The sequence below is a fragment of the Arctopsyche grandis genome, chromosome 2, assembly GCF_051622035.1.
Source record: "Arctopsyche grandis isolate Sample6627 chromosome 2, ASM5162203v2, whole genome shotgun sequence".
Lineage (NCBI taxonomy): Eukaryota > Metazoa > Arthropoda > Insecta > Trichoptera > Hydropsychidae > Arctopsyche > Arctopsyche grandis.
In genome coordinates this window covers 33,016,562-33,042,677 of record NC_135356.1, presented here as the reverse complement: position 1 = coordinate 33,042,677, position 26,116 = coordinate 33,016,562, and the positions used below count along the sequence as shown (strand labels likewise).

Sequence of the window (26,116 nt, the reverse complement as noted above, 5' to 3'; positions counted from 1 at the left end):
TTATTTATTATTTTTATTTTTATTTTTTCATTTTATCATGTTTTTCTATTTTTGCTTTTTATTTTATGTATTTTATTTTTTATTTTTCTGTTTTTCATCATCAAATGTAGGCCATTGTGGCGCAATAGGTTCTTCAAAACTATGAAATAAATAAATATTAATTGCGACACTAAAAATAATGAAATATTTTTACTATGAAGATTTGAATAATTTATTGAGACTATTTCAATAATCATTTTTTCTTGTCCTGTTCTTATCGACCCAATCAATATTTATACACCACATGTAAGTCAACGTATTTCCTGCATGAAATGTATGACTTGTAATGACTTGAATGTAAATGTTTGAATTGAATCAGCCTTTAATTTCTCGGCAACTATAAATTTAAGATCACGATATTGTTTATGCATATTTGCGATCATATTTTTTCACTAATTGGTATTAAATAATTGTTTATACCTATATTTAATTACCAGGCTGTCTAATTAATCTTTTCCGTGTACAAAATCAGCTCTGCTTCTTCGGGAAATCGCATTTCTACATGACCACAGAGTAATCGGATGAATCTCAAAATCGCAGTTGTGTTTATATCGCTGCTATTTAATGATAATATGTTTTTACATCTTCGCTACAATAAACTATCTCACCTAAATAATAATATCTTAGTTTATTATTTTTTGCTTTTGTAAATTGAGTGTTCTTTTATATTACTTCATTGAAAATATGTGCACATTGATGATAGTTCACCCAAATCATCATTCAAAATCGATTCAATCATGTGAATCATTAAGCATTTTAAAGCAATAAGGATCAAAAAGTCACCCTCTTAAGAAATGCGGTTAAACGAATATTTTTTCATAATTATAATAATAGACCTATGTAGTTAGATATTTTGAATAATATTTTCAAATGATGATTTTACTCGAAAAATTTTAATATTTGTATAAACTATTTAATGCAGATTTATCACGAGTATTTATGAAAACATTAAAAAGATCCTAACGTCGAGAACAAGATTTAAAAAAAAATAATTTAGGATTTGTCTTACCTGCCCATGCATTCAAGACGTGACTTCCGGAATGTGTATGTATGTATTATGTCCCTAGTTAAAATATATTTTCCCTATCCTTATGACGAATTTGTAGTCCAATTGGTTCAATTGGATATATTTAATTATACAGGCGAAAATACAATTTCACAAGCATTCCTTAGTAATTTTATAAATTTTGACAGTTGAGTGGTAACAGTGTTGCCACTTTTCCAATATCATTCACTAGGAAGAAAATGACAAGGAAGAAACGTTAACGATGATTGATTGATCATCAGATCAATCAGATAACAGATTTTACTTTTGTAAATGGTTTACTTTGTTTCGGCGTCCTGTCAATTATGATGAAATAAATCAATCCTTATTCATAATCATAAATTGAGATTTTGGTAAGGAAGCATAATGAGAATTTTATACTTACTCTACTGTGGATATTCTGCATGGATATTCGTCTACTTTTGGGTACACTTTGTAAGAGATATAATTAAAAGCATCAGGATGAAAATAATACGATAGTGTTATTTTTTTGTAAATTCAATTTTATTTACATTTATAAAAGCAAAAAATCATTTCTGAACAATTAACGGTGAAAATATAATGAAAAACATAAGATTACAAATAATACGAAATTGTACTTTTTTTTAGACAAATTCAATTTTATTAACAAATATAAATGTAAAACATCAAGTAAAATTGGACACACAGGATACACACATACAAATGCGATCAAACTCACATCACATTTACAAAATATAAATTCAAAACCCATTACAAATAAAAGGTAAATTGCAAACGCTATTTTTACTTGAAATTAAATAGGTTACGCTCTTTTGCAAATTTTATTTTTATTTATTTATTTAAATTAATCATGCACAATCGTCTTCCAGATTGCTCCAAAGAAACTAGTGGACTACACAGTTTAAGATATGTACAAAAATTATAGTAAAAACATGATTATTATACATGTTTACAATTAACATATATGTAGATTGCCATCAAACCCATACCAAATAAATTTGCTTTATATTTTGAAAAAAATCATTCATGCTGTTTTTCAAATGGAATGAACTCTACCTCAAACACATAAATAAGAGATACACACACGTATATATTCATACATAAATACAACAAGAAAAATCGTACACACCTACGTGTAAATTTAATTAGTGGAAAATGTACAGGTCTTTAAAGTTCCATTTGCAGACGAATACAACTCTTTATATACGTAGGTATATTTGTTCACATCTATTAACCACAAAATCTTCATACAAGTATAATATATAATATGTATATTATAAAGAATTTGTTTGGTGAGTAGTTGGGAAATAAATTTGTGGTCAAGCGAAGGTTTTGGTACAAATGTTGTGTCACTATGACCCAGTATGACAAAAACTACATACAAATATTACATATACAAATGATAATATAAGAGGCATGGCGACCGCAACTCCATCACTGATCTTATTCACAATGGCAATGTTTAACTGATATTCTCTTTTTTTCTTCATAAACATATTATTCAACATTAAATCTATGAATGTAATGTAGTTTAAAATTAAGTGAAAACTGTTTGGCAACAGTTCCATAACATTAAATAAATACTGTAACGCGACGTTCCCCCATCGTCCCATAGGGCAACACTCGCCTTTTATTTCGAGTGGCCACCCAGGGAAAAGCCAGGGGGAGACGGGGCCCAGAGATCTATCACCCTCCATGCTGAAGAACCGCCGCGAGGTCGAGTGTAGCATCACTCCCTCCCCTGAGTTCCAGCACAACGTCCCCTGCATTCCTCGCGCCGTTTCCGGAGAAACCTCAGCCGTGAGAGGAACGAGAAGACGACCGCAGAGCCAGCTTCCCGAGCACGAGGAAGCTGTTATCAACAAAGACGACTTGCAGTCAGGAACCTCCCCGACTATATACATATATATAACTATACATATATATATAACTATCCACATAACGTTTCTACATAACCCGACCCTTGGAAGAATAACGACGTATAACGCCCTCTACATCACGCGCGCGTAAGCCCGTTCGCCACAATACGTTTGGTAAAAGCTCCATAACATATGTATAAAAAAGGTTACGTAAACGGCTACGAGGAGCGAAAACCACCATACAATACACTCAATCATTGGGTTATTATGGTTGAAGCTGGTTCATCTTTGCCAGGATTAATGAATAATGTGTTGTTTCTTTTATATGAATACCTATGTATGTTTTATACACCAGAAACACTTGGCAAAGTTAGAGAACGCCATATTATTTATGGGTGAGAGAAAAGAACGCCCCACAAAATACACAAACAAAGAAAATAAAGAAAACTATTGTAAGATCATTCTAAGAAATAAATTTTACCGCCTAATCGCCAATAAAATACCTTTATGTCAAGACAAATCCAAGTTGACGAAAGGAAACGTCAGCGAAATTAGATCACGTGTATTGTACTGAAACAAGACCGTACAATCAAGGTGCTCGTTTGACAGCCTACGAACAAGTTCACGAAAAAATTCCTTCTACTTTAATTGTAGATAGTATGGTGGCGGCATTAATGAAAACGAGGAATATTACAGCCGTAATCGTGGGAGCTGATAGGGTGGCAGCTAATGGTGATACAGCCAATAAAATCGGTATTCATCAAATTGCCGTGCTTGCAAAGCATCACTCGGTGCCATTTTACGTAGCCGCTCCTTTGACCTCAATACATATGTCAATTGTAAGCGGAGATCATATAAAAACAGGTGAAAAACCTGAAAAAGAAATGACCCACATCGGAGAACATAGAATCCTGCTGCATTAATAGCTGGAATAATCACTGAAAAAGGATTGTTTCTTCCACAAAATTTACAGGATACTGTTAGTCTTCTAAAAAAGACTGAATAATTATATCCAAAGGATGTTCAGTTTGAGTACACATCGTTACAATTTATATTATTAAAATATATTTAATGTTATAGTCGTACATAAATGAAAGTTTGTTTTTATATATGTACATACATACCTATATTTTATAATAGATAATTCGTTTTTGATGGTTTTTGATCTTTCCAGTGATATGTTAAACAAGACAAATCATCTTAATCAGTATAAAAACAAAGCTCTGCATCCATCGCAAGAGAATAATCTTACGAATAATTCAAGTCAAATACAGCACGAATGTACACATGCGAAACTCGAAACGAGTATCGCCGTATGAATTAGCCAGTAAAGATATTATAAAAAGTCTAACTGAATCAACGTGCCGTGAAAACCACCATAAAATGCACTCCATGACTGCCGTACTCTTAAAGTGAAGTAATCTTCCTTTTTTCAAATAAGTGACTCGTATCCATTGACATAAAAAAACATACACTTGAAACAAATATTTGGTTTCATTTGGCAGAAAGGTAACGAAAATGGGGCAAACCTCAGGACACGTCTACGATGACGTGCCGCAACTCCCTCTTCTGCGGTGGAAGGAGGCGGGCTTAAAAATCTAAGCTGGTCGGCCTAATTTCCGTTGGTCAAGTGTCCAGATTGGAGATTGTAATTGTGACCATTTATTTAACATCGATTGTAGATTTGTAACCATTACAATCGCTCATAGGTTGTAATGGTTACAAAGAAAGGAATTCACTGTGGGTGACTAGCTAATATGAATAAACACTATTCGAAAATGTGGATTCAACCCCCACTCCCACCCTGTGCGTCGGTAAACGTAGCGACCTGAAGAGTGGATATGGATGGAAATCAGATCACGATTTTCAGTCACTGAACCAAAAGGGGGAAAGAAGCCAATAACAATCTTGTGGAAATGGTATATGGAGGCGAAAACAAGGTTACTAACAAAACCCTGTGGGAATTACATGGAAGTTTAAGAATTAGTAATTGTAGATAGACGATTTCGAAAATGCATTACCTGAAACATCTGAAATACAGCGAAATCTTTCACTTAATTATAAAATCAGTCAAATGACAAGACCCGCAAGTTTGATTACATATTTCCAACAAAAACACCAAAAGATTTATTAAAAATTACAGACCGCCAAAGAAATATTCAACGCTCTTATTCAAGTTACAATAACGTCTTGGCAACCATTAAACCAAATATTAGGTATAATGATTTTCATACATCCGATGGATTTTCATACACTCCGGTGGAAGTTATATCCAAAAGAGACTACAACGTGATGTACGAAGACGACATGATATGGCAAGACGATCCTTCTATCGCAGCTTGAATACGATTTTTTTTTAAATATTTTTAATTTAAATTGCAAAGTAATTTAGATCAGCGTACTACAGATCTATGTATATTGTGTGAGAAGCGATCTGGGTAACTTGCTACATGCATCAAAAGAATATTAAGAGAGAAAAGGTCTCAAATGTCGAGTCCTAACTCCGGTGTCGCCGATGCTAGCCATGTCTTGCAGAAAATGTAATGCTCTGCGGAATACTAATATGAATGAAGAAAATTAGACTTTTAAAGTATGTATGCAGAACCTTCGAACTCGGACACGTTCAACTATGACGCGTTGGCTTCGACCGATTTCGTTTTCATGCGATGGAAGGGACATTTTCTAGTACCCGATCACACAATTAAGGATATAACTGGTGCTTCGTTTGCACGATTTTATTACATATGTATTCAAAAGTCGGCAGTTAGATGGAAGGTGTGGCAAACAGTCACCCGACAACCAAAAATTCAAGTAATGTAGCTAGGTTATCCAGGAACGAGTGGTGCTTATTTTAAGGACCGGATCACAGTTCCATTCGAGTTAGCAGAAATTTATACAGAAAAATTAGTCCACATGCTGTACTCGTTCATGGATTATAAACGATAGAGAATGAGATTCCTTAAAAATGACAATGCGCGATAAGATACCATCGAGCGCATAAAATAAGTATTTCGAATGCCACAATTTGCAGATATTTTCAAGACGATCCTTCTATCGCAGCTTGAATACGACCTTTTTTTAAATATTTTTAATTTAGATGCATACTCGCGTGATGTTGGATACGTCGTTTTAGTTCCTGATAGTGCTGTTTTAATTTCAGGGGGAGCTCGACCACCACCCCCCGCTACTCCTACGGAGAGACCTGCTCCTTCACCTATGGCACCTCCTTCTACGCCTGATCATCCTCCTACACCTACTGCTCAACAAAGTGATCATGGTGAGCTTAAATTTTAGATTTGTCAAATATGCAGCCTCTTTTTCACAACCGTTCCATTGAATATAAATATTTTGTCATTACTTATTCAGAAGCAGATGGTAATTCCAATCCAGCTAATGCACCTGTCGGATCATGTATAAGTGAAAGTGTTGGAAATGATGATGAAGAGGGTAATGCTCCATGTATCGTTGTGTACCTGATTGAACCGTGTTTGGGTGGTGATCGTCGTATCGCTTGTCTTGCTATGCTACGTTCCGACAACCGAACCAACTAGAAATTCGACTATTTCATGATATGTCAAATATAAATTTGGTCACGTTCAAATTTGTTGTGACTGATTTTCTTTATTATGGAACTAATTATTCAATGGATAAAAGTTAATGAAAATCCTATGCATGTGATGATCGCAAAGATAATGAATTCTATGTAAACGATATAAAAAAAAATTAAAAAGAAACATTTATTTTAATTTTATATAGTTGTGTGCAAAGTTTATTCACATACATTTTTTCAGTAACAAAATCACCGTTTCATAATTCGCACAAGCCACCGCTATTTGCAGTCGGATAAGTTGTAAAAAAGAACCAATCACACAAAATCACCAACAAACTGATTTTGCAGGCGACCCTAGTCCAACTATTATAATATCGCGTATGCAAAATATTTGTATAATATAGTAAAACTCACTATAGTTTAGAGAATAATTCGTCAAAATGACTTTCGTGTTGAAACACGCAACATTAAACTTTCCGACCAAAATATTAACGATGATCTAGGTCGTCTATCTCTGTGCAGTAATAGAAATTGCATAGACGATGACGACGTTTATGACGATTGTTACATTGAGCCGTCAAATATATTCGAACCGAGTATTGCGAGAAGATTAGTTGAAGCCGATTATACATATGTATACCGTCCCCATGTTCGGTATATAATCTACATCTTTCGATGAATGATTCAACGCGTTCTAGTTTGTGATTTGAAGGTTGTCTCTCGTGCCGTCGATTCGATTAGACATGTTAATGTGTCGGCAAAAAAAAATTACCTAGACTATTAATGATAAATTATATCACAATCAAAGATGGAGTAATGGTGTCAATAGAGAATAAATAAAAAGTAATTAAAGTAATAAAGGTGGCCACCGCAACTCCATCACTTTGGGATTTAAATGCTACTCCCTACAATCCAGAGGCTAGCAAAAATAGCGACGTACTTTTAATACCCATGGGGCAAAACATTTAGAAAGGAGAGCTTTCCGACAAGAACAAAGGCGGAACATACATATGTACATATGTAATTGCAGAGCGGAGCGTGACAACCGAACCATCGTAGAAAGTGCCAGGACCATACATAGATATATGTATATAGAATAACATAAGTTATTCTATAATAAGTTCTTCTATATCTATGGCCAGGACGATACTTCTTACTAAAGACCTGTCAGAGAACCATATGAGGCATGGGTTGGAAAAGCTTCAGACCTAAATAGCAACCGGTGAAGAGGTTCCCCAAAGTGTCGTAATAACAACTCGACAACAATACTAATTGCCAAATGATGCCATAGTTTACTGTAAGTTTAATCAGCTTTATAAGATCGAGCCAATAACGCCGAGTATGTGGGAGAACATTTTGAAAAATGTTCCGTAGTTGTGTGTCTGTGGCTTTTAAAAATTCCTGCTGCTGGTGAAGCAAATATTAAAATTGGTAGCCCAACAATTAGGACGTCCAGAAGGACGAATCATATTTTCCACCAATGTAACAGCGAAAAAAGAACATGTGCGACGAGCACAGTTAGCTGATGTGTGTTTAGACACTCGCCTTTGTAATGGACATACACACAACTACGCAGTATGGATGGTCTCTAGACTGGTACAACTGTCGAGTCAAAGATTCCTTAAAAATGACAATGCGCGATAAGATACCGTCGAGCGGATAGAAAAAGGATTTCGAATGCCACAATTTGCAGATATTTTTTGTCTTGCAAAGTAACACTTTTCATACGTCTAGTTGTCAGCGGTTTAGTTTTGGCAGTACGACGCAGAAAATTCAGGAAAAAGTTACATCCAGAAGAGACTACAACGTGATGTACGAAGACGTCATGATAGGTCGCAGCTTGAATACGATTTTTTTTAAATATTTTTAATTTAGATGTTAAGTAATTTAGATCAGCGTGCTACATGCATCAAAAGAATATTAAGAGAGAAAAGGTCTCAAATGTCGAGTCCTGACTCCGGTGTCGCCGATGCTAGCCATGTCTTGCAAAAAATGGAATGCTCTGTATACATAAATACATAAATAAAGAAAATTAGACTTTTAAAGTATGTATGCAGAACCTTCAAACTCGGACACGTTCAACTATGACGCGTTGGCTTCGACCGATTTCGTTTTCATGCGATGGAAGGGACATTTTCTGGTACCCGATCACACAATTAAGGATATAAATGGTGCTTCGTTTGCACGATTTTATTACATATGTTTTCAAAAGTCGGCAGTTACCATTAAAGGATATTATTAATATACCATTAAAGGATATATAAAAAAATATGTTTATTTATTTTATTAGGGGCTGCGCCCCCGACAGAGGCCCCGTAGGTTGCGCCCCTTGCGACGCCCCTGATATTGGCCCCATGTGGGCTGCGCCCCCTTCGGCGGGGTCCCATGGGGGCTGCGCCCCCGGTGGAGCCCCATCTGGCTGCACTCCCTGCAGGGAATTTGAATCCTTTGAATCGAAAAAAAAATAAATCGAACGTGTTATTCCCACCCAACGACCGACCACTCAAACAACGGTTGACCACGTAGCGACGAAGACACAAACATTAGTGTTTCATATAGTACATGTATTAAATACTATATTAAATAATAAAAACAAAGACTTTAAAGTATTTGTTTTTATTATATTGCTCATATTTAATGAGAAATTATTTTTTTTGTGACTCGTTACAAGAAAAGTAACTAGTCACATTTCGGATTCTCGACAAGAAAACTTACCAATGTATTTTTACGTTAAACAAGACAAATCATCTTAATCAGTATAAAAACAAAGCTCTGCATCCATCGCAAGAGAATAATCTTACGAATAATTCAAGTCAAATACAGCACGAATGTACACATGCGAAACTCGAAACGAGTATCGCCGTATGAATTAGCCAGTAAAGATATTATAAAAAGTCTAACTGAATCAACGTGCCGTGAAAACCACCATAAAATGCACTCCATGACTGCCGTACTCTTAAAGTGAAGTAATCTTCCTTTTTTCAAATAAGTGACTCGTATCCATTGACATAAAAAAACATACACTTGAAACAAATATTTGGTTTCATTTGGCAGAAAGGTAACGAAAATGGGGCAAACCTCAGGACACGTCTACGATGACGTGCCGCAACTCCCTCTTCTGCGGTGGAAGGAGGCGGGCTTAAAAATCTAAGCTGGTCGGCCTAATTTCCGTTGGTCAAGTGTCCAGATTGGAGATTGTAATTGTGACCATTTATTTAACATCGATTGTAGATTTGTAACCATTACAATCGCTCATAGGTTGTAATGGTTACAAAGAAAGGAATTCACTGTGGGTGACTAGCTAATATGAATAAACACTATTCGAAAATGTGGATTCAACCCCCACTCCCACCCTGTGCGTCGGTAAACGTAGCGACCTGAAGAGTGGATATGGATGGAAATCAGATCACGATTTTCAGTCACTGAACCAAAAGGGGGAAAGAAGCCAATAACAATCTTGTGGAAATGGTATATGGAGTGGAACGTGTTATTCCCACCCAACGACCGACCACTCAAACAACGGTTGACCACGTAGCGACGAAGACACAAACATTAGTGTTTCATATAGTACATGTATTAAATACTATATTAAATAATAAAAACAAAGACTTTAAAGTATTTGTTTTTATTATATTGCTCATATTTAATGAGAAATTATTTTTTTTGTGACTCGTTACAAGAAAAGTAACTAGTCACATTTCGGATTCTCGACAAGAAAACTTACCAATGTATTTTTACCGATATATTTTACGACGAAGAATCAATCGTCGAGTAAAAATCCAGTAAAGGGATATCTACTCGATGGTGCCGTCGAAAGGTATGCATTCTACCAGCACGACCAACACAAGGCTGGCTACCGACTTTGAGCCTCACCATGAGCAACACATAAGCGAATTCCCTATAAGTGACAATCCCGAAGTTGGGGACGAAGAAAACTACAGTCCCGATGAAAAGGAATGCTTTTTCAACAACAAACACAAAGTGGTAATGGCGAATAGAATATCTACAGAATAGCGCCTGATATCTGCAGGGCAGTTTTATTCTTCATGTGAATGATATTCTGATTTGAATATGACAAATTGGAATCAGAAGATAGTGTGATTTTTTGTTTAGTGTAGTTAATTTATCTATGTACGTACATAGTAACAATAGATAAAGTTTGTTTTTTTTTTTGCAATTCGATCTTGAGCTTATCAGATACCCAATCATCGCTCCCTGGAGATACAAACGAAGAGTCAACCATCGGCTCGGGAATGAGTTGTTGTGGAAAGACAAATTATATATTTTTTCCATACACTAATTAGAAAACCTGTCGTGTCATCATTGTTTATTCATATAAATTCACATGTATATCGTACTGAAAAATGTACCAAAATCACATTATCAATGTACATATTAAAAAAACAACACTTTATAGTAAACATTTTCTTATTTCTTGAGACACATTGTAAGGAGTTCGCGATACCGAAAATGTTATTATTTATAGCGTTATTCCGAGCATATAATTTAACAATATGTATCGGAAAACAGAAAAAAATTACAGACAAAGATATAATTGACCTTAATGCCTTAAAGTAAAAATATCCAAGACGAGTATTTTTAAATTTGCCAAAACATGCGATCAGTCGTAATGATTTACATTCCAAAAGTGAGCAAACTTTCTTGCACAGATTCAAAGCTGAACATTCAATAATTCGCCCCAGCCACCGCTATTTGCAATCGGATAAGTTGTAAAAAAGAACTAATTACACAAAATCACCAACAAACTGATTTTGCAGGCGTCCCTAGTCCAACTATTATAATATCGCGTATGCAAAAAATATAATATAGTAAAACTCACGTGTGCAATTTAAAGCATTTTTCCATACCTAGCGGAATGCAACATGTAAATTTCAGCGAATTTTAAAACGGCGGTTTAGAGAATAATACGTCAAAAAGACTTTCGTGTTGAAACACGCAACATCAGAATTTCCGACCAAAATATTTACGATGATCTAGATCGTCTCTGTGTGCAGTAATAGAAATTGCATAGACGATGACGACGTTTATGACGATTGTTACATTGAGCCGTCAAATATATTCGAACCAAGTATTGCGAGAAGATTAGTTGAGGCCGATTATACATATGTATACCGTCCCCATGTTCGGTATATAATCGACATCTTTCGATGAATGATTCAACGCGTTCTAGTTTGTGATTTGAAGGTTGTCTTTGTTTTAATACCCATGGGGCAAAACATTTAGAAAGGAGAGCTTTCCGACAAGAACAAAGGCGGAACATATGTACATATGTAATTGCAGAGCGGAGCGTGACAACCGAACCATCGTAGAAAGTGCCAGGACCATACATAGATATATGTATATAGAATAACATAAGTTATTCTATAATAAGTTCTTCTATATCTATGGCCAGGACGATACTTCTTACTAAAGACCTGTCAGAGAACCATATGAGGCATGGGTTGGAAAAGCTTCAGACCTAAATAGCATCCGGTGAAGAGGTTCCTCAAAGTATCGTAATAAATACTCGACAACAATACTCATTGCCAAATGATGCCATAGTTTACTGTAAGTTTAATCAGCTTTTATAAGATCGAGTAAAAACGCTGAGTATGTGGGAGAACATTTTAAAAATGTTCCAAATTCAGTACTGTGGCTGTTAAAATATCCTGCTGCCTACGAAGCGAATATTAAAATTGATCCAGAAGGACGAATCATATTTTCCGCCAATGTACGAGCGAAAAAAGAACATGTGCGACGAGGGCAATTAGCTGATGTGTGTTTAGACACTCGCCTTTGTAATGGACATACACACAACTACGCAGTATGGATGGTCTCTAGACTGGTACTCCTGCCGAGTCAAAAATTCCTTAAAAATGACAATGCGCGATAAGATACTGTCGAGAGGATAGAAAAAGTATTTCAAATGCCACAATTTGCAGATATTTTAGTCTTGCAAAGTATCATTTTCGAAAATCGCTGACAATGGCAATATGTGACGAGCAATCTAGGTGAAAAAGTATTCGGTTACAAGCGCGAATGAAAGGTGACAACCATATTAAGATATGTAGTACATTAAAAGTACCAAAGACCCAATGACACGTTTCAATATTACATACATTTATAATGAGCTGTTCGTAAGCGGTCCCAATGCTCACGTCTGAAAAGGTGGATGTGAAATAACCGATTACGCTCTTATTCAATGGATGAACAAATATCAAAATCACCCCATTGAAGATGAGACTGGCGAGCATCGTCAAACTAACGGTGCCAGAGATGAGGATAGTCCACTTTGGAAATTGAACCTACATACATATACATATATACCTACATGTGCACATGTGAATGATCACGTCAATGGCTTTTAATAATTTCGAATCCCACTATGTGAATTCACACATTAGATTTATTTATAGTAATAATAGACCAATATTTAAATATAATTGGTCGTATTGGCGTCTCACGACATACGAATCGATTTACTAATATGCAGGTAACTGTAAATTTCTTTGTACAAATTAATCACAAAAACTTTGAAAATAAAATAGACCACACGTGAATGGGTGCGGCGCCTCGCAGATGCCAAATGTTAAAAATGAGATACATTCATACTACAGTGAATTTCCCATAGAGTCTGGAAATGATGATGATGAAAAAGTTCCATTTGTGGCTCGGCATGATACTATGTAGATGTGAATGTCATGCCGAGTTTCCAGGAAGTGTTCCAAACGGTTATAATCTATAATAACAATTTTTCTTCCTAGACATTTTCTTCCTTCAAAGTCGTTTGACATTTACACAAAATAGGTAGGATGTTTGTTTTCAAAAAATCCCCAATTTAATAAAAATACATAAATCACGCTTGAGAGTACATAGGTGCGGCGCCTCGCGCAGATACCAAATTCTAAATTATAAAAGAAAAATCCAGCGAATCCACTGGAGAATCCGATGAAACGATGACGATGATGGACGTGTGTCGTTTCTTGACGTACATATGTACATACAGCGATGGTACAAACCTCATCACGAGCGACAATGCATCAGCAGTTCTGGATCGGCTGGCAGTACGGGTTAATTTTCAGGAAAAGACCGCCTTTTTTCCAGTCTCCGTCTGTTATCAGCAATGATCTGAAATAGAAACGTCAATCAAATGAGTACAAAGAAAAAGCCAAACTAAAACACATAGCAAAGTTTATCAATCTCTCGATTTTCGAAAATACCTGATGATATTTAGATATAACTTCAGCAAATTTTATCAGCAGTTCAGGATCGGCTAGAAGCACACAGCTTCATTTTCAGGAAAATACCCCATTTTTTCCAGTCTCCGTTTTTTTATCAGCAAACGATCTGAAATAGAAACATCAATCAAATGAGTTCAAAGAAAAAGCCAAACTAAAACACATTGTAGATAAGTTTAACAATCTCTGGATTTTCGAAGATACCTGAAGATATTTGGACACAACTTCAGCAAACGGTATCTGCAGCTGTTCTGGATCGGCTGCAAGTAAAGCTTCATTTTCAGGAAATGACCGCGTTCTTTCGAGACTCGGTTTGGTATCAGCAACGATCTGAAATAGAAACATCAATCAAATGAGTACAAAGCCAAAGTCAAACTAAAACACATAATTAAGTTTAACAATCTTTGGACTTTCGAAGATACCTGATGATATTTGGATACAACTTCAGCAAATTTTATCAGCAGTTCAGAATCGGCGGGAAGTACAGCTTCAGTTTCAGGAAATGACCGCGTTCTTTCGAGACTCTGTTTGGTATCAGCAAAAATACTATAATTTTTGACTAGGGTAACCAGCCTTTTTATACAACAGACTTTTTAAAGAGAAAAAATCTAAAATTATATCCTATGTTATAAATTATCGCTAAATTTAAAATAAAATAGATTTTTTGCCTAGGGTATCCAGCCTTTTTATACAATAAAATTATTTTTTTTTGTGAAAAAAATTCCCATCATCTTTATGATATAAATTATTGAAAAATATAAAATCAAATAATTTTTTTGACTCGTGTTACCAGTCTTTTTATACAATATTTTTTTTAAAGTGAGATAACATCTTAAATATTCCCATCATCTTTATGATATAAATGATTGCGAAATTTAAAACTTTTGTTGTATAAACAGATTGGTGGCCTTAGTCAAAAAATTATCATATTTTTAATTTTGCAATAATTTATGACATAAAGAAGGAAATAATTTTTGATTTTTTTCTCTTAAAAAATTTGTTTGTATGAAAAGTCTGGTTAAATCTAGTCCAAAAAATTATTTTATTTTAAATTTTGTCATCATAGCATAAAAACGATGAGATTATTTTTAAATTTCATTTCTAACTTGAAAAAAATTTGTATATAAAAAAGGTTGGCTACCCTAATAAAATTTCATCTAATTTTGTCGCATAAAAAAAGTTTGTTTACCCTAGTCCAAAAATTTATTTGATTTTAAATTTAATTATTTATAGCTTAAAGACGATGGAATATTGCTTAGATTTATTTTCTCACTTCGAAAATATTACTGGATATGGAAAATTCGAAAATATCGGGTGTAGATATCGGTAGTGTGAACGTAGCCAATAAAGATTTATTTTAATAAAGCTACATACAATAATAGCCCCCTTTACACAGTCGTTCTATCGCGCGTGAAACAGCTAATCGTGCGCGTGTAAAGATCTTGGACCGGGAAGGGATAAACTCAGCAGTCCTGCGCGCAATCGTGTGGCTTGACGTTGTCATTACACAGACAATTCTTTCGGGCGCGCTTTTGTTACAAGATGGCGGACTTACGCACGTGGAGTAAAGAATTGATTGTGGAATTGCTTTTAATGTACCAGTCTTTTCCGTGCCACTGGAAAATTAACTCGGAGGAATATAAAAACAAAAATCTGAAAGAGGAAGCTTATAAAAATATATTTTTATACTTTTTGATCAAATCAACACCAACGAACATCATAACTTGAGTCATGATATTTCTTCTATCTATTTTTCACCGCAACATTACTATAAAACTGCGTTACTTCAGTAAAACTGTGCGTATCGCACACACTCGTTTCGCGCGGTCTATCACGCACGATTAGCCTTTACACGTTCGCTCTTTCCGTTTTAACAAAAAGTGGTAGGAGTAATCGCGCGCGAAAGAACGTTAGTGTTCACAACTGCGAAAACAGTATCGCGCACAGGCTTACCCGCACGCAATCCTGTACGCTCCTGAGAACGCGCGATAGAACGACTGTGAAAAGTGGGCTATTTAGGGGCAGCTCAGAGCTCAGCGACGTGCACTAAAATTGCGATTCTCCATTAGCACGAAATGTAAAATGCGATTCTGCCACTAGCCGGATCAGTGATGCGCGGATCGCGTGGTAATATTGATAGAGAGAGAGAAACGGAAAGGAAACGACGCCACAGTCGAGGGGGATGACGAGACGCGATTCCAAGGTCGCGGTGGCTGTGATTATTTGGTCGCAGACGCCTCGGCCAGCACTTGTGCAATCGATCGACGAAAGCAATCAACCCCACCCCACGGCAAACGCGACCAACGATCGAAAGGGCAACAATAAAGCTACAATAATAGCGTACCTGCGGGGGGTTGGGGGTGGTGGTGGGGGGGGGGCGGGTAGCGGCAGCTCAGAGCTCAGCGACGCGCACCCGCCGCGATGGCCGCTGCACTTCTGCCGGAAAATGGCGGCGAACATTGCGGTCCGCATTGGCACGAACTCAGAGCTGAGAGCCCAGCGACGTGCACTCACCGCGATGGGCGCACCACTTCTGCCGACTGCGAGCAGCGCTTCCGATGTAATGGCTGGGAGTGGGGGTTCACCCACGGCGATAGCGATTGGTCGAATATGCGAACGACGCAGCTCATTTCGACGCACACGCCAACACCACTAATCGACATGCCCGTACACTAGGGCTGCCATACGTCCCCGTTGACAGAGACATGTCCCAGTTTCGAGGTCTGTGTCCCGGTGTCCCAGTCCGAGAGTCATTTGTCCCCGTCAATTTCAAAATTTAGACATTTAAAAAAATTATTCAATTATTTTTTAATATCTATCGAACAAGACCTTTTGAACCAAGAAACCTCAGGATGCACTCTCTATACTGTGGTCCTAAAAGGAAAGACGTTTACACGTCAAAAATTGTACCCACTTAATATCTAATATGGATACGCGCGCGCATATTGGCAACACTGACAACGAGAGCGGCGGATGCCCACTGCCGGCCACTGCCCAATTTCGCCAGCTGGCAACACCGACAATGACACTGACAAGTACGAAGCGCGCGCAGTTCGTTTACTGTCTGCTGATAATATCCGTTTGTTCTGTTTGTTTCTGATCGAAGAGGACTGATATTTTGATGTAAGTTTTTCAATACATAGATATATATATATATAATAATTTTCAATAATAGTAAATATCTAGGTAATCAAGCAACCCAGGCATACAATAAACTGAAAAAACACATGGACATTACGACGACACAAGTAGAAGCATTTGAAAAAGATGTAGAGAATTTTTACAACGTTGGAATTAATTATTTGGCAAAGTGGTCAGTTCCACTGGCGAAATATGATGTTTTTTCATGGATGCTTCTCCATGAAGTACCCGAATGGGAACATGTTGAAAAAACTATTGCTTATTTAAGTGAAATGGGAATATTGTTCACGGATTCAATCTATGAGGAAGTAAAGTATATGAAGTCATTTATCGAAAATAAAAAAGCCGAAGAATGGAAAACGAAAGATGTGCATGATAAATGGTTATACTATTTCAAAAAAACTGAAGAGACAGAAAGAAAAGCTAATCTACTGAAAATGTGCCAATACTTGTTCGCCATCCCACCGCACAATGCACATGTTGAACGTGTGTTGTCATTAATTAAAAATCAATGGACAGATGAGCGCAATTCGCTTTCTATTGACACAGTAAAAAGCATAATTCAATGTACTTTAAATTATAAAATGTCATGCATTGAATTCTATAATGATATTAAAGGGGAAAAAGAGTTACTTCAAAAAACGAAAACATCGGAAAAATATGATTGGGCAAAGAAGAGCGATGATAATGAAGTCACGGAAATCAGAGAAGAGTGAAGGCGATAGAAGAATAGGCTACAGTACATGAAATACAATGTTAATGTAAGGTTTCATTTAGTTAAATTTATTTGAATCGTCCAATTATCTATATTTATTTATTTTAGATTTGGTACAGACGCTTCCACAAAAAAAACCTATTATCAATCTTTAAATTTTTCTTTCAATTCAATTTTTGTTTAGTTCCAATTACTTGTTGAAATGTTGTATATTTTTTTTATAATACAGCTATGAATATCGATAAAAATGTTTTGTTTTGTTTGTTTTTTTTTTTTTTTTTTTTAGGGGGCTGTCCCCGTTGGTGCTCCGACACTTATGGCAGCCCTACCGTACACGAAACATACCTAGCCGTTGGTACATACCTACATACATACATATGCATGTATGTCTCAAATGGCCTTTTACATGTACGAAAACGCAAAAATACCTGTTCTGTACGTATCATATTATATATGTATGTAGATATTTACTGTGCATAATCAACACATCGCAATCAAATAAAATAATCGGTGTTGTTTCATTCAAAATAAGCACTACGGTGTTGCAATACGGTCTATTTGAATTTACTGATTATGTACAGCGCAAGGGACTTCATACAACTGAAGAAGAGAAAGGGACATGCACCCACCCCATTGCGATGTTGATGTTGGAGACATTAAACATTCCTGTACAATAGATATTTATTTTATTTTATTTATATATATTTAGCTATCAAGCTAATTTAAAAAATACATCTTAATTATTATACTTAACTCTAAAATTTATAATTAACTTATATGTACTGTCCCTCACAGAGGTGTCTCTTCGCACCTCGCAGGAATGCATCCATGTTTTTAGCAGACCTGACGTACTCAGGGAGGGCATTATACATGAGCACACCCCTGTGAAAAACACCCCCAGCCGTCTTATTCTTTCTTACTCTACTTACAACTAGTTTGTCCTTATTTCTAGTATAAAAACTATGTTTATCTCTATTCCTTATTATATAATCATCAAAATACTTAGGTAATAACTTATGATCTAACTTATAAACAAAAGACAATGTACTAATATTTAGACATTCTAATACTCATCCATCCTAATTCATCTAACATACTTCCAATACTCTTAAATCTACTCACATTCAAAATAGCTCTCATAGCTTTATTCTGTATTTTTTGCATTTTTTCTAAATCTTGGCCACTAAACAAATTAAGCACAGTGGCACAATAAACCACATGTGGCAAGACAATTGAATTAAACACTAAAATTTTACTTTTTTTACTTAAAATATTTCTTAATCTACATAATACACCAACTTTTCTAGCCATTTTTTTTATTATATAGTCAGCGTGCATTTTAAAATTTAGTCCTGAATCTATGTATACACCTAAGTATTTTATATTTTCAACTTTTTCAATTAACTTATCATCAATTCTAATTTCATTCAATATATTTTTATTTTTACCATTCAACCACATCATTTTTGTTTTATTCACATTCAACTTTAATTTATTTTCACACAACCAGTCATTCACATAATTTAATTCTATATTTAAAATCTCAGACATTACATCAACATTCTTTCCAATTATATATATCAATGTATCATCTGCAAACAAATGTATTTTACACATCTTAATTACCTTAACAATATCGTTTATATATAGTATAAATAATAAGGGTCCCAATTTGGACCCTTGCGGCACTCCATGAGGTGTTACAAATTCAGAGGATAACACCTTATCAATTTTTACTCTTTGCCTTCTATTATTTAAGTATGATTGAAGCCACTTTAATACTATACCATTTATTCCTAACTTATATAATTTTTGTAATAAAATATTCCTATCTACTGTCTCGAACGCTCGCTTAAAATCTAGAAAAACTGCTCCAACAACCATGCTAGATTCATCCATCGTCTCCATCCAATCAGAAACTACCAATTGGATAGCGGTTTCTGTTGAATGTTTCACTCTAAATCCAGACTGTTCCACAACCAAACAATCATTTATACTAATGAACTCTTTCAATTGAATCATAACGATTTCCTCCAGCATCTTCTCAATGCTAGATACAATATTCAATATTTTCATATTACATTTTACTCGGCGAAACGACTTTTACTCAGCAACGAGTTTCCAGACAGTGTACGTACCCAAACAGCGGTGGTTAGTCTTTTTACGTGCGCGTGCAAAGTTCCAAATATTCATTTACTTGAGCGAAAAATACGCAATTTTTTTTTAAATAAAAACTAAATATTATCTATGCTCAGTTATTTTGGGACTATCTGTTACTCTCCAATTGTGACCATAATAACATGATGTTTATTTTGGGATAGCATTTTTCGAATATAGTTACTAAATTCAATTATTTCAAACCATCATAATTACCAAATCGAACTAAATGATGAGTTTTACACTTCTTGTATTATTTATGACAGCAGTTTTGTATAATAAATGAAAGGTAAAGGTAAACCGTCGTGGATCAAATCGGAATCCGGTTTCCTGGAACGCGATTTAAATATTGAATAGTGTTTCATAGAAGCAATCGCAATTTTATTTTATTAACATACAAATTACATTTAACATTGAAAACCTCTGTCAACTGCACCTATTGACATAAAAGACGAATAGGATAAGACTAGAAAAATGAACTACGCCCAAATGTAGCTCGCGTGGGGAACACCGCTGTGCGTAGATTCAAACAACCTCTGTTTTGTCTCAAGGGCAAGAACATTTGACACGTGTACAGGTAATTGTACGCATTTATGCATGTGTGAACCAGCGTTTCTCGAGCCAGCCGCCTCCGTCTGCGATGTACACACGTATGTACATACCAGTGGCGTGCCGTGACTTTTAAATCAAGGGAACAGGAAAAATAAAAATTAAAAAATACATATGCATATGTATGTATGTATGTATATAAAAAACATTTTTAATTACAAGTAGGTACAAAATTATATTATATATTATGAAATTTCACAATGATTTTTCAAATTTGTTTCATTTGTATACGAAAGCAATCTTTCTATCGCTTTTTTGTACAAATTTTTGAACTACCATATCATATATTTTTTTTATTGATATCATTGAAAGCATCTAAAGTTTTTTTTCACCCTGAGCATTGCGAATCAACGTTTTTGTGCGCTTTAAAGATGGAAAAGTGCGTTAAACTGTTGACGTACTAGCTAACAAACGCCTCTTGTCGAGCTAACAAATGTCAATCAGCCATTTCATAATATATCTGTTCGAATCAACTTCGGCGATTTGTTTTATAATATCCATTCTGAGCTGATTGTTTGATTGAATGTCAATTCTAAATTTTCCAACAATTTTCAATTTGGTCATTGAAAACAAATGAAATTTAGTTTTTTCGTGACATATTTTCGTTTTAAAAAAATTGTTGATATCGCAAAAATCAGTGCTATTCTACACACCATTATCTGTTTCAAACAGAATGCAAGACCAACCAAGAAGTTTCTTCTCGATTTACATACAGTCAGCAATTTAGTTGAATTATAATAATAATGGGTGAGTAAGGTGACAAATATAATTTTTTGTTTTCGTGCTAATAGAAATGTTCGGGGTAAGTCCTTATCTTGAAAACTTAATCTTTCGAATGATTTTTCTAGCAATCGGTCGATAATGCAACATTCTGTGCATTATCGTTCTGTGACTTTGAGCCCGCTCCACCGTGAGCGTACATACATATGTACATATGTTTCGCCAAGCTGTTCCATTTCTGTGTGTAAATAAACGTTATTTAAACTCAATATTTTTCCAGAATAATACGTGATGATTATTAATGATACTAAACTGACTTATTTTTCCGTTAATCGAGTAAACGAAACGAGTTAATCGGAATATGATTTGTGTTAGACGCAACGCCTGTGCATTGCGACTGCCTGTATCGTTTACCGTGTAGGCATGGGAAGCGAATCCAGGAAACCAGGAATATCGTCTGACTAATACATGCATGCGCACACAGTCGTATAAACCGGTTTCCGAACTTCGCTAACTTCCCGAACAACGTCATTCGCCAATTGTATTTACATATACATACATATCACTTTTTTTACTCATTAATATACATCAATTTTTATAATTATTACCAAAAATTTAAGGGAACAGCCTGTTCCCTCTGTTCCAATGACGGCACGCCACTGGTACATACATATGTAGTTATAATAATGAATATTTATCTACACGACTTATCTCGTGGGCCTAGAACCCTTTTTGTCATCGCATACACATTTGAATAGTTGCGGAACTAAAAACCGGCAATGCTAGATTGAAATAGTTCAATAGAATACCAAAAATAGTTCAATAGAGTACCCCAATTAATTGTACCCACATATGCACTCGCGAGTAGTTGTGATGTCTGATAAAAGCTCCATCATATGATGAACGATGAATTTGTCTCGAAAAACTGGTCTTACGACCGCTCCCCACTCTTCTCCTCCCTCGAGAGAGAGGCTGGCGGTTTTTTTTTTCCGTGCGCTCGTTCAGGCGCACATGCTGTTGTTGTTGTCCGGAGAATTGTCGTTCAGGAATCCTGAACGATTGTTCCATCCTGAATAGCCATAAATTCTCAAAAAAAAAAAAAACGAGGAATCGTAAAAGTAAATTTACTGTTGATGACTTTGACCAATCTGTTATGAGAAAATGTATATATAATTTTCATATAACACAAACACTATTACAAACTATGAAGAAAATGTATCCAGTTATTAAGGATTACATTGGTTTTACTGGTGTTTGGAATATTTACATTGAAGGTATAAATATACGAACCTTCATGTAATTAGAGGTTGTGATTTCTCGACTTTTTTTGATTCTCGAAATTCGAGAATCTCATTTTCTCGGAATATCTGAATCTCGAGATTTGAGAATCTCATTTTGTCGAAATATTTGAATCTCGAGAACTCTCGAATCTCGAAATATTTGAATCTCGAGAACTCGAAGAAATTTTGACAAGTGAGTAGCGCGCGGTAATTCCCCCACTCGCTTCTAAGCGAGCACCTAAACGTATTCATTATTTGTGGGAATCCCCGAATATGTGTTTGGTTTTCAAGCATAGACAATGTGTGGGTTGCCAATGTGTAAAAAAAAATAACTACTGCTGACGTAATCACCATCTCGACCCCCCCCCCACCCCCATGTCATCAAAAATAAGCAAAGCAAAGACCCCCCGCCCCCCTATGGTGCTTACGTAATACTTGAACGGCCCCATACATAAAATCGACAACAAACAAAAATCAAAAGGACACAAACACTACATATGTATAATATATCAGGAGTTTATAACTTTATTAAAGACATGATGAAAGAAAAAAATAGAGTGATACAATCGAACAGCGTTTCCCAACCTGTGGTACGCATACCACTTGGTAGTACGCGGTTGATGGTTGGTGGTACGCGAAAAAAAATCAGTAATGGCGGACATGCAGGAATGAATGATTTACAATCATAAAAATAGAAATATTTTTTATATCTAATATCTATGAATATAATTTCGAAAGAGACTTTGTAAGTTTGTATCTTTGTTTGGGAACTTCGAAAACAAAATAAATTTTCCATGACGACAATTCAATTGGTTGAATATTATATTTTTTTCGATTAAAATGAATGAATATTTACTATTAGATTCGCCATTTTTAAGCTGTTTATATTACAAATACTGAGCGAAGCCGGGTAAAACAACTAGTAATTAATAAACATTATCTTAATTAGTCATCATTGACGTCAATATGTACAGTCGATGATCGAAAAGCTGGCAATTGATACGTTTTCCTCTGATCTGGCATGGATTTTGGAGTGCATTTTTTAATTTACCTCGTTCACGCTCCAATAAATAAATAACTTGAATTTGACACTTGAGATCCAGAATGTTCCAGATAAAATTGAAAGTACATATAATTAGAAAATTAGATTTTTGGAATTTATGTATCGAAAATGATCAAACTGAAGTATTTGAAACTTTATATAATTTCTTATCTGAAAACAAGAGTCGTACGGCTCGGGATATACGTGAAAAAATAATTAAATATTTAATAGGGTTGAAATCGTCTTTTACGAGGGCTTCCCCAAACCTTTTAGAAGCAAACAATTGGATTTTATGATAATGAACATTTTCCCTTTGATAATGAACATTTTCGGACAGCTACCAAGGAAAAAGAGAACTTGATTGAACTTTCAAATTATAGCATTAAAAACTGAATTCGAAATAAAAAAGGTTATTAATTTTTGGATAGGTATTAGTGAAAAATATAAACAGCTTTATGACATAGCGCTCAAATTTCTGTCGCCGTTTACTAGCACTGAACTGGTTGAGAGAGCATTCTCTAAATATATTTTAATAAGACAAGTATAGAAATTGATTGAATCCAGCTCCATACTTAAGGATAAATCTCGCACCATTTGAACCAAATTTAAAAAAACAAAAGTACAAGGATCTCAATTACATATATGTACTTTGTAATTTTGTGTTTTTATTAAAACAATCAATATTTTTTTTATTATCAATAATAGAAGAATGACAAGATAGTAGATAAATATATTAAACTTTGAGCATATTATAATTGTCTCCGCAAAAATTTTTTTTTCCATAAAATTTATTTCCAAAACAGATCTACATATTGCGTGTATCCTGTCTTCACATTCCTTACCATGCAAATACTATATGTATACTAGTGTTGGACCCGTTGATTTCAACGGGTGGTTTCGAAAAGGAATTGAAACTCGAATAAAAATAAAGTTAAAGATATTGAATCGACTGGTTTCGGAAAGAAATTGATGCACGAATTAAGAAGTGATTACGAATTACGTTTTGTGCATCGCCGACCCTCCGACGCCTTTGCCCCCAGCGCCCCGATGCCTTCGGGGCGAAAGGTAAAAGGTAAAAAGGTAATAGAAAAAAGGTAAAATTATATAGAAAAAATATTATAAAAGAAGGCATGAATAGAAAATAAAAATATAAAACAGTAATTTAAAATAGTAAAAATAACAATATGTAACAAAGAATTTTATAAAATTCCCAGTGTTTTTGTGACCAAAATAACATTCTGATCAAATAATAAAACTATTGACCATCTATTCATATTAAAATACTGACTATAAATTTATTAATATATAAGGAACAAATACACGAATAAATAAATAATAAATCAAACATCTTTGTTTTATGTGTGTTACAGTGGGGTCATATTGTCAGTGAAAATATATTTTCACTAGTGTTTTAGTGAAACCGAATATGTATTTTCCCACTAGTGACTAGTACCTACATGCACAAACATATGTATATGTAACTAAAAATGGTGCGATTTCGTTGTAACATGTGTATATGTATGTATGTACTTATATGATGACTGAATAATAACTTACCGGACAAATAATAAAAATACTGACCATCTATACATATTACAATACTTTTTACGAGTTACAATACAAAACTTTACGAGTTAACAAGTATACAAATCAGTCAGTTTATTGAACAAAAACATGTAGTGATAAATTTGAAATATTCTCGATATTTTCGAGATTCATAAAAAATATTCTCGAGATATCAGAATCTCGAAATTTCACAATAAAATATTCTCGAAGAACGAGAATCAAAATTTCTCGAGAAATCTCGAGACGAGATTTCTCGATCACAACCTGTACATGTAATCCATATCGGTTGTTATGTATGTATGTTTGTGCATAATAAACTTGGGGCATACATACATACTACTAATATGTAGTTATCAAGAATATTATAAATTATAACATAATTCTACAAAATGAAATCAAAATATGTATACTTATGTATATGCCTACACAGTGGCGGACTGGGACTGAAATTAGTGCATGCCAGGAGTCAAAGGGGGCCCACCCAGGGTTAAAAAAAATTGTCCCCCCCCCCCCACCCATATAACAAAATTTTCTTCTTTCCATCACGCTAAAAACCAAGGGTAAAAAATAAATAAAATTTTCAAAAATGGAAATTAACAAATTTAGGTACAAGAAAAACGGCAAAAGCAAAATAGATCCATAAATTACATTGTATATTTCGTTTTAACCCTTGTCCTAGGTAAATAGAATGCATCATAAAATAATGCGGCATAAAAGCGGCTTTTACTTTCTGGAGAAAACAATCACAGACGTCATTTCAGCTTTTTCTTGGGGGGGGGGGGGGGGGCAGGCAAAGATTGGTCAAATTGAATTTTTTTTCAAAAAATCTTTTTTATATCGGAATAAAAATGGAAAATATTCTTTGCATAGACCTTATTGAATTACATATAAAAGATGAAAAAAATAAGATTATTTTTGAAAAATTAATTATAAAAAAATATTATGCAAAAAGTGAAAAAAGCGCAAAAAGCGAAAATTTTTTTCCAAAAATCTTCACATTTCGTGAACACCCGTTAACCGAAAGTGACAGTTTACTCCTGTTGGCAGTTTACCGGATTTTTCTTCCACAATTTTAATCGACCCTTTAAATATGTCTACTCTTCACGATTTTATGTGTAATTCCTTGTATCAATGTGATGAAAATATAATAAAAAAATCATCAAATTTAATTAA

General features: G+C 34.8%; 1 protein-coding gene and 1 long non-coding RNA gene across 2 annotated transcripts in view; both read left to right on the top strand.

Moving 5' to 3' along the window:
- The window catches only part of LOC143921219 (uncharacterized), a 542,666-nt gene that overhangs the window by 79,157 nt on the left and 437,393 nt on the right, over positions 1-26,116 (top strand). The window lies entirely within an intron of this gene.
- LOC143921205 (uncharacterized) lies at positions 4,769-6,639 on the top strand. Its single transcript, XM_077444405.1, has 2 exons — positions 4,769-6,202; positions 6,292-6,639. Exons 1-2 carry the CDS (start codon positions 5,941-5,943, stop codon positions 6,474-6,476), a joined length of 447 nt encoding a protein of 148 aa, XP_077300531.1. The 5' UTR covers positions 4,769-5,940; the 3' UTR covers positions 6,477-6,639.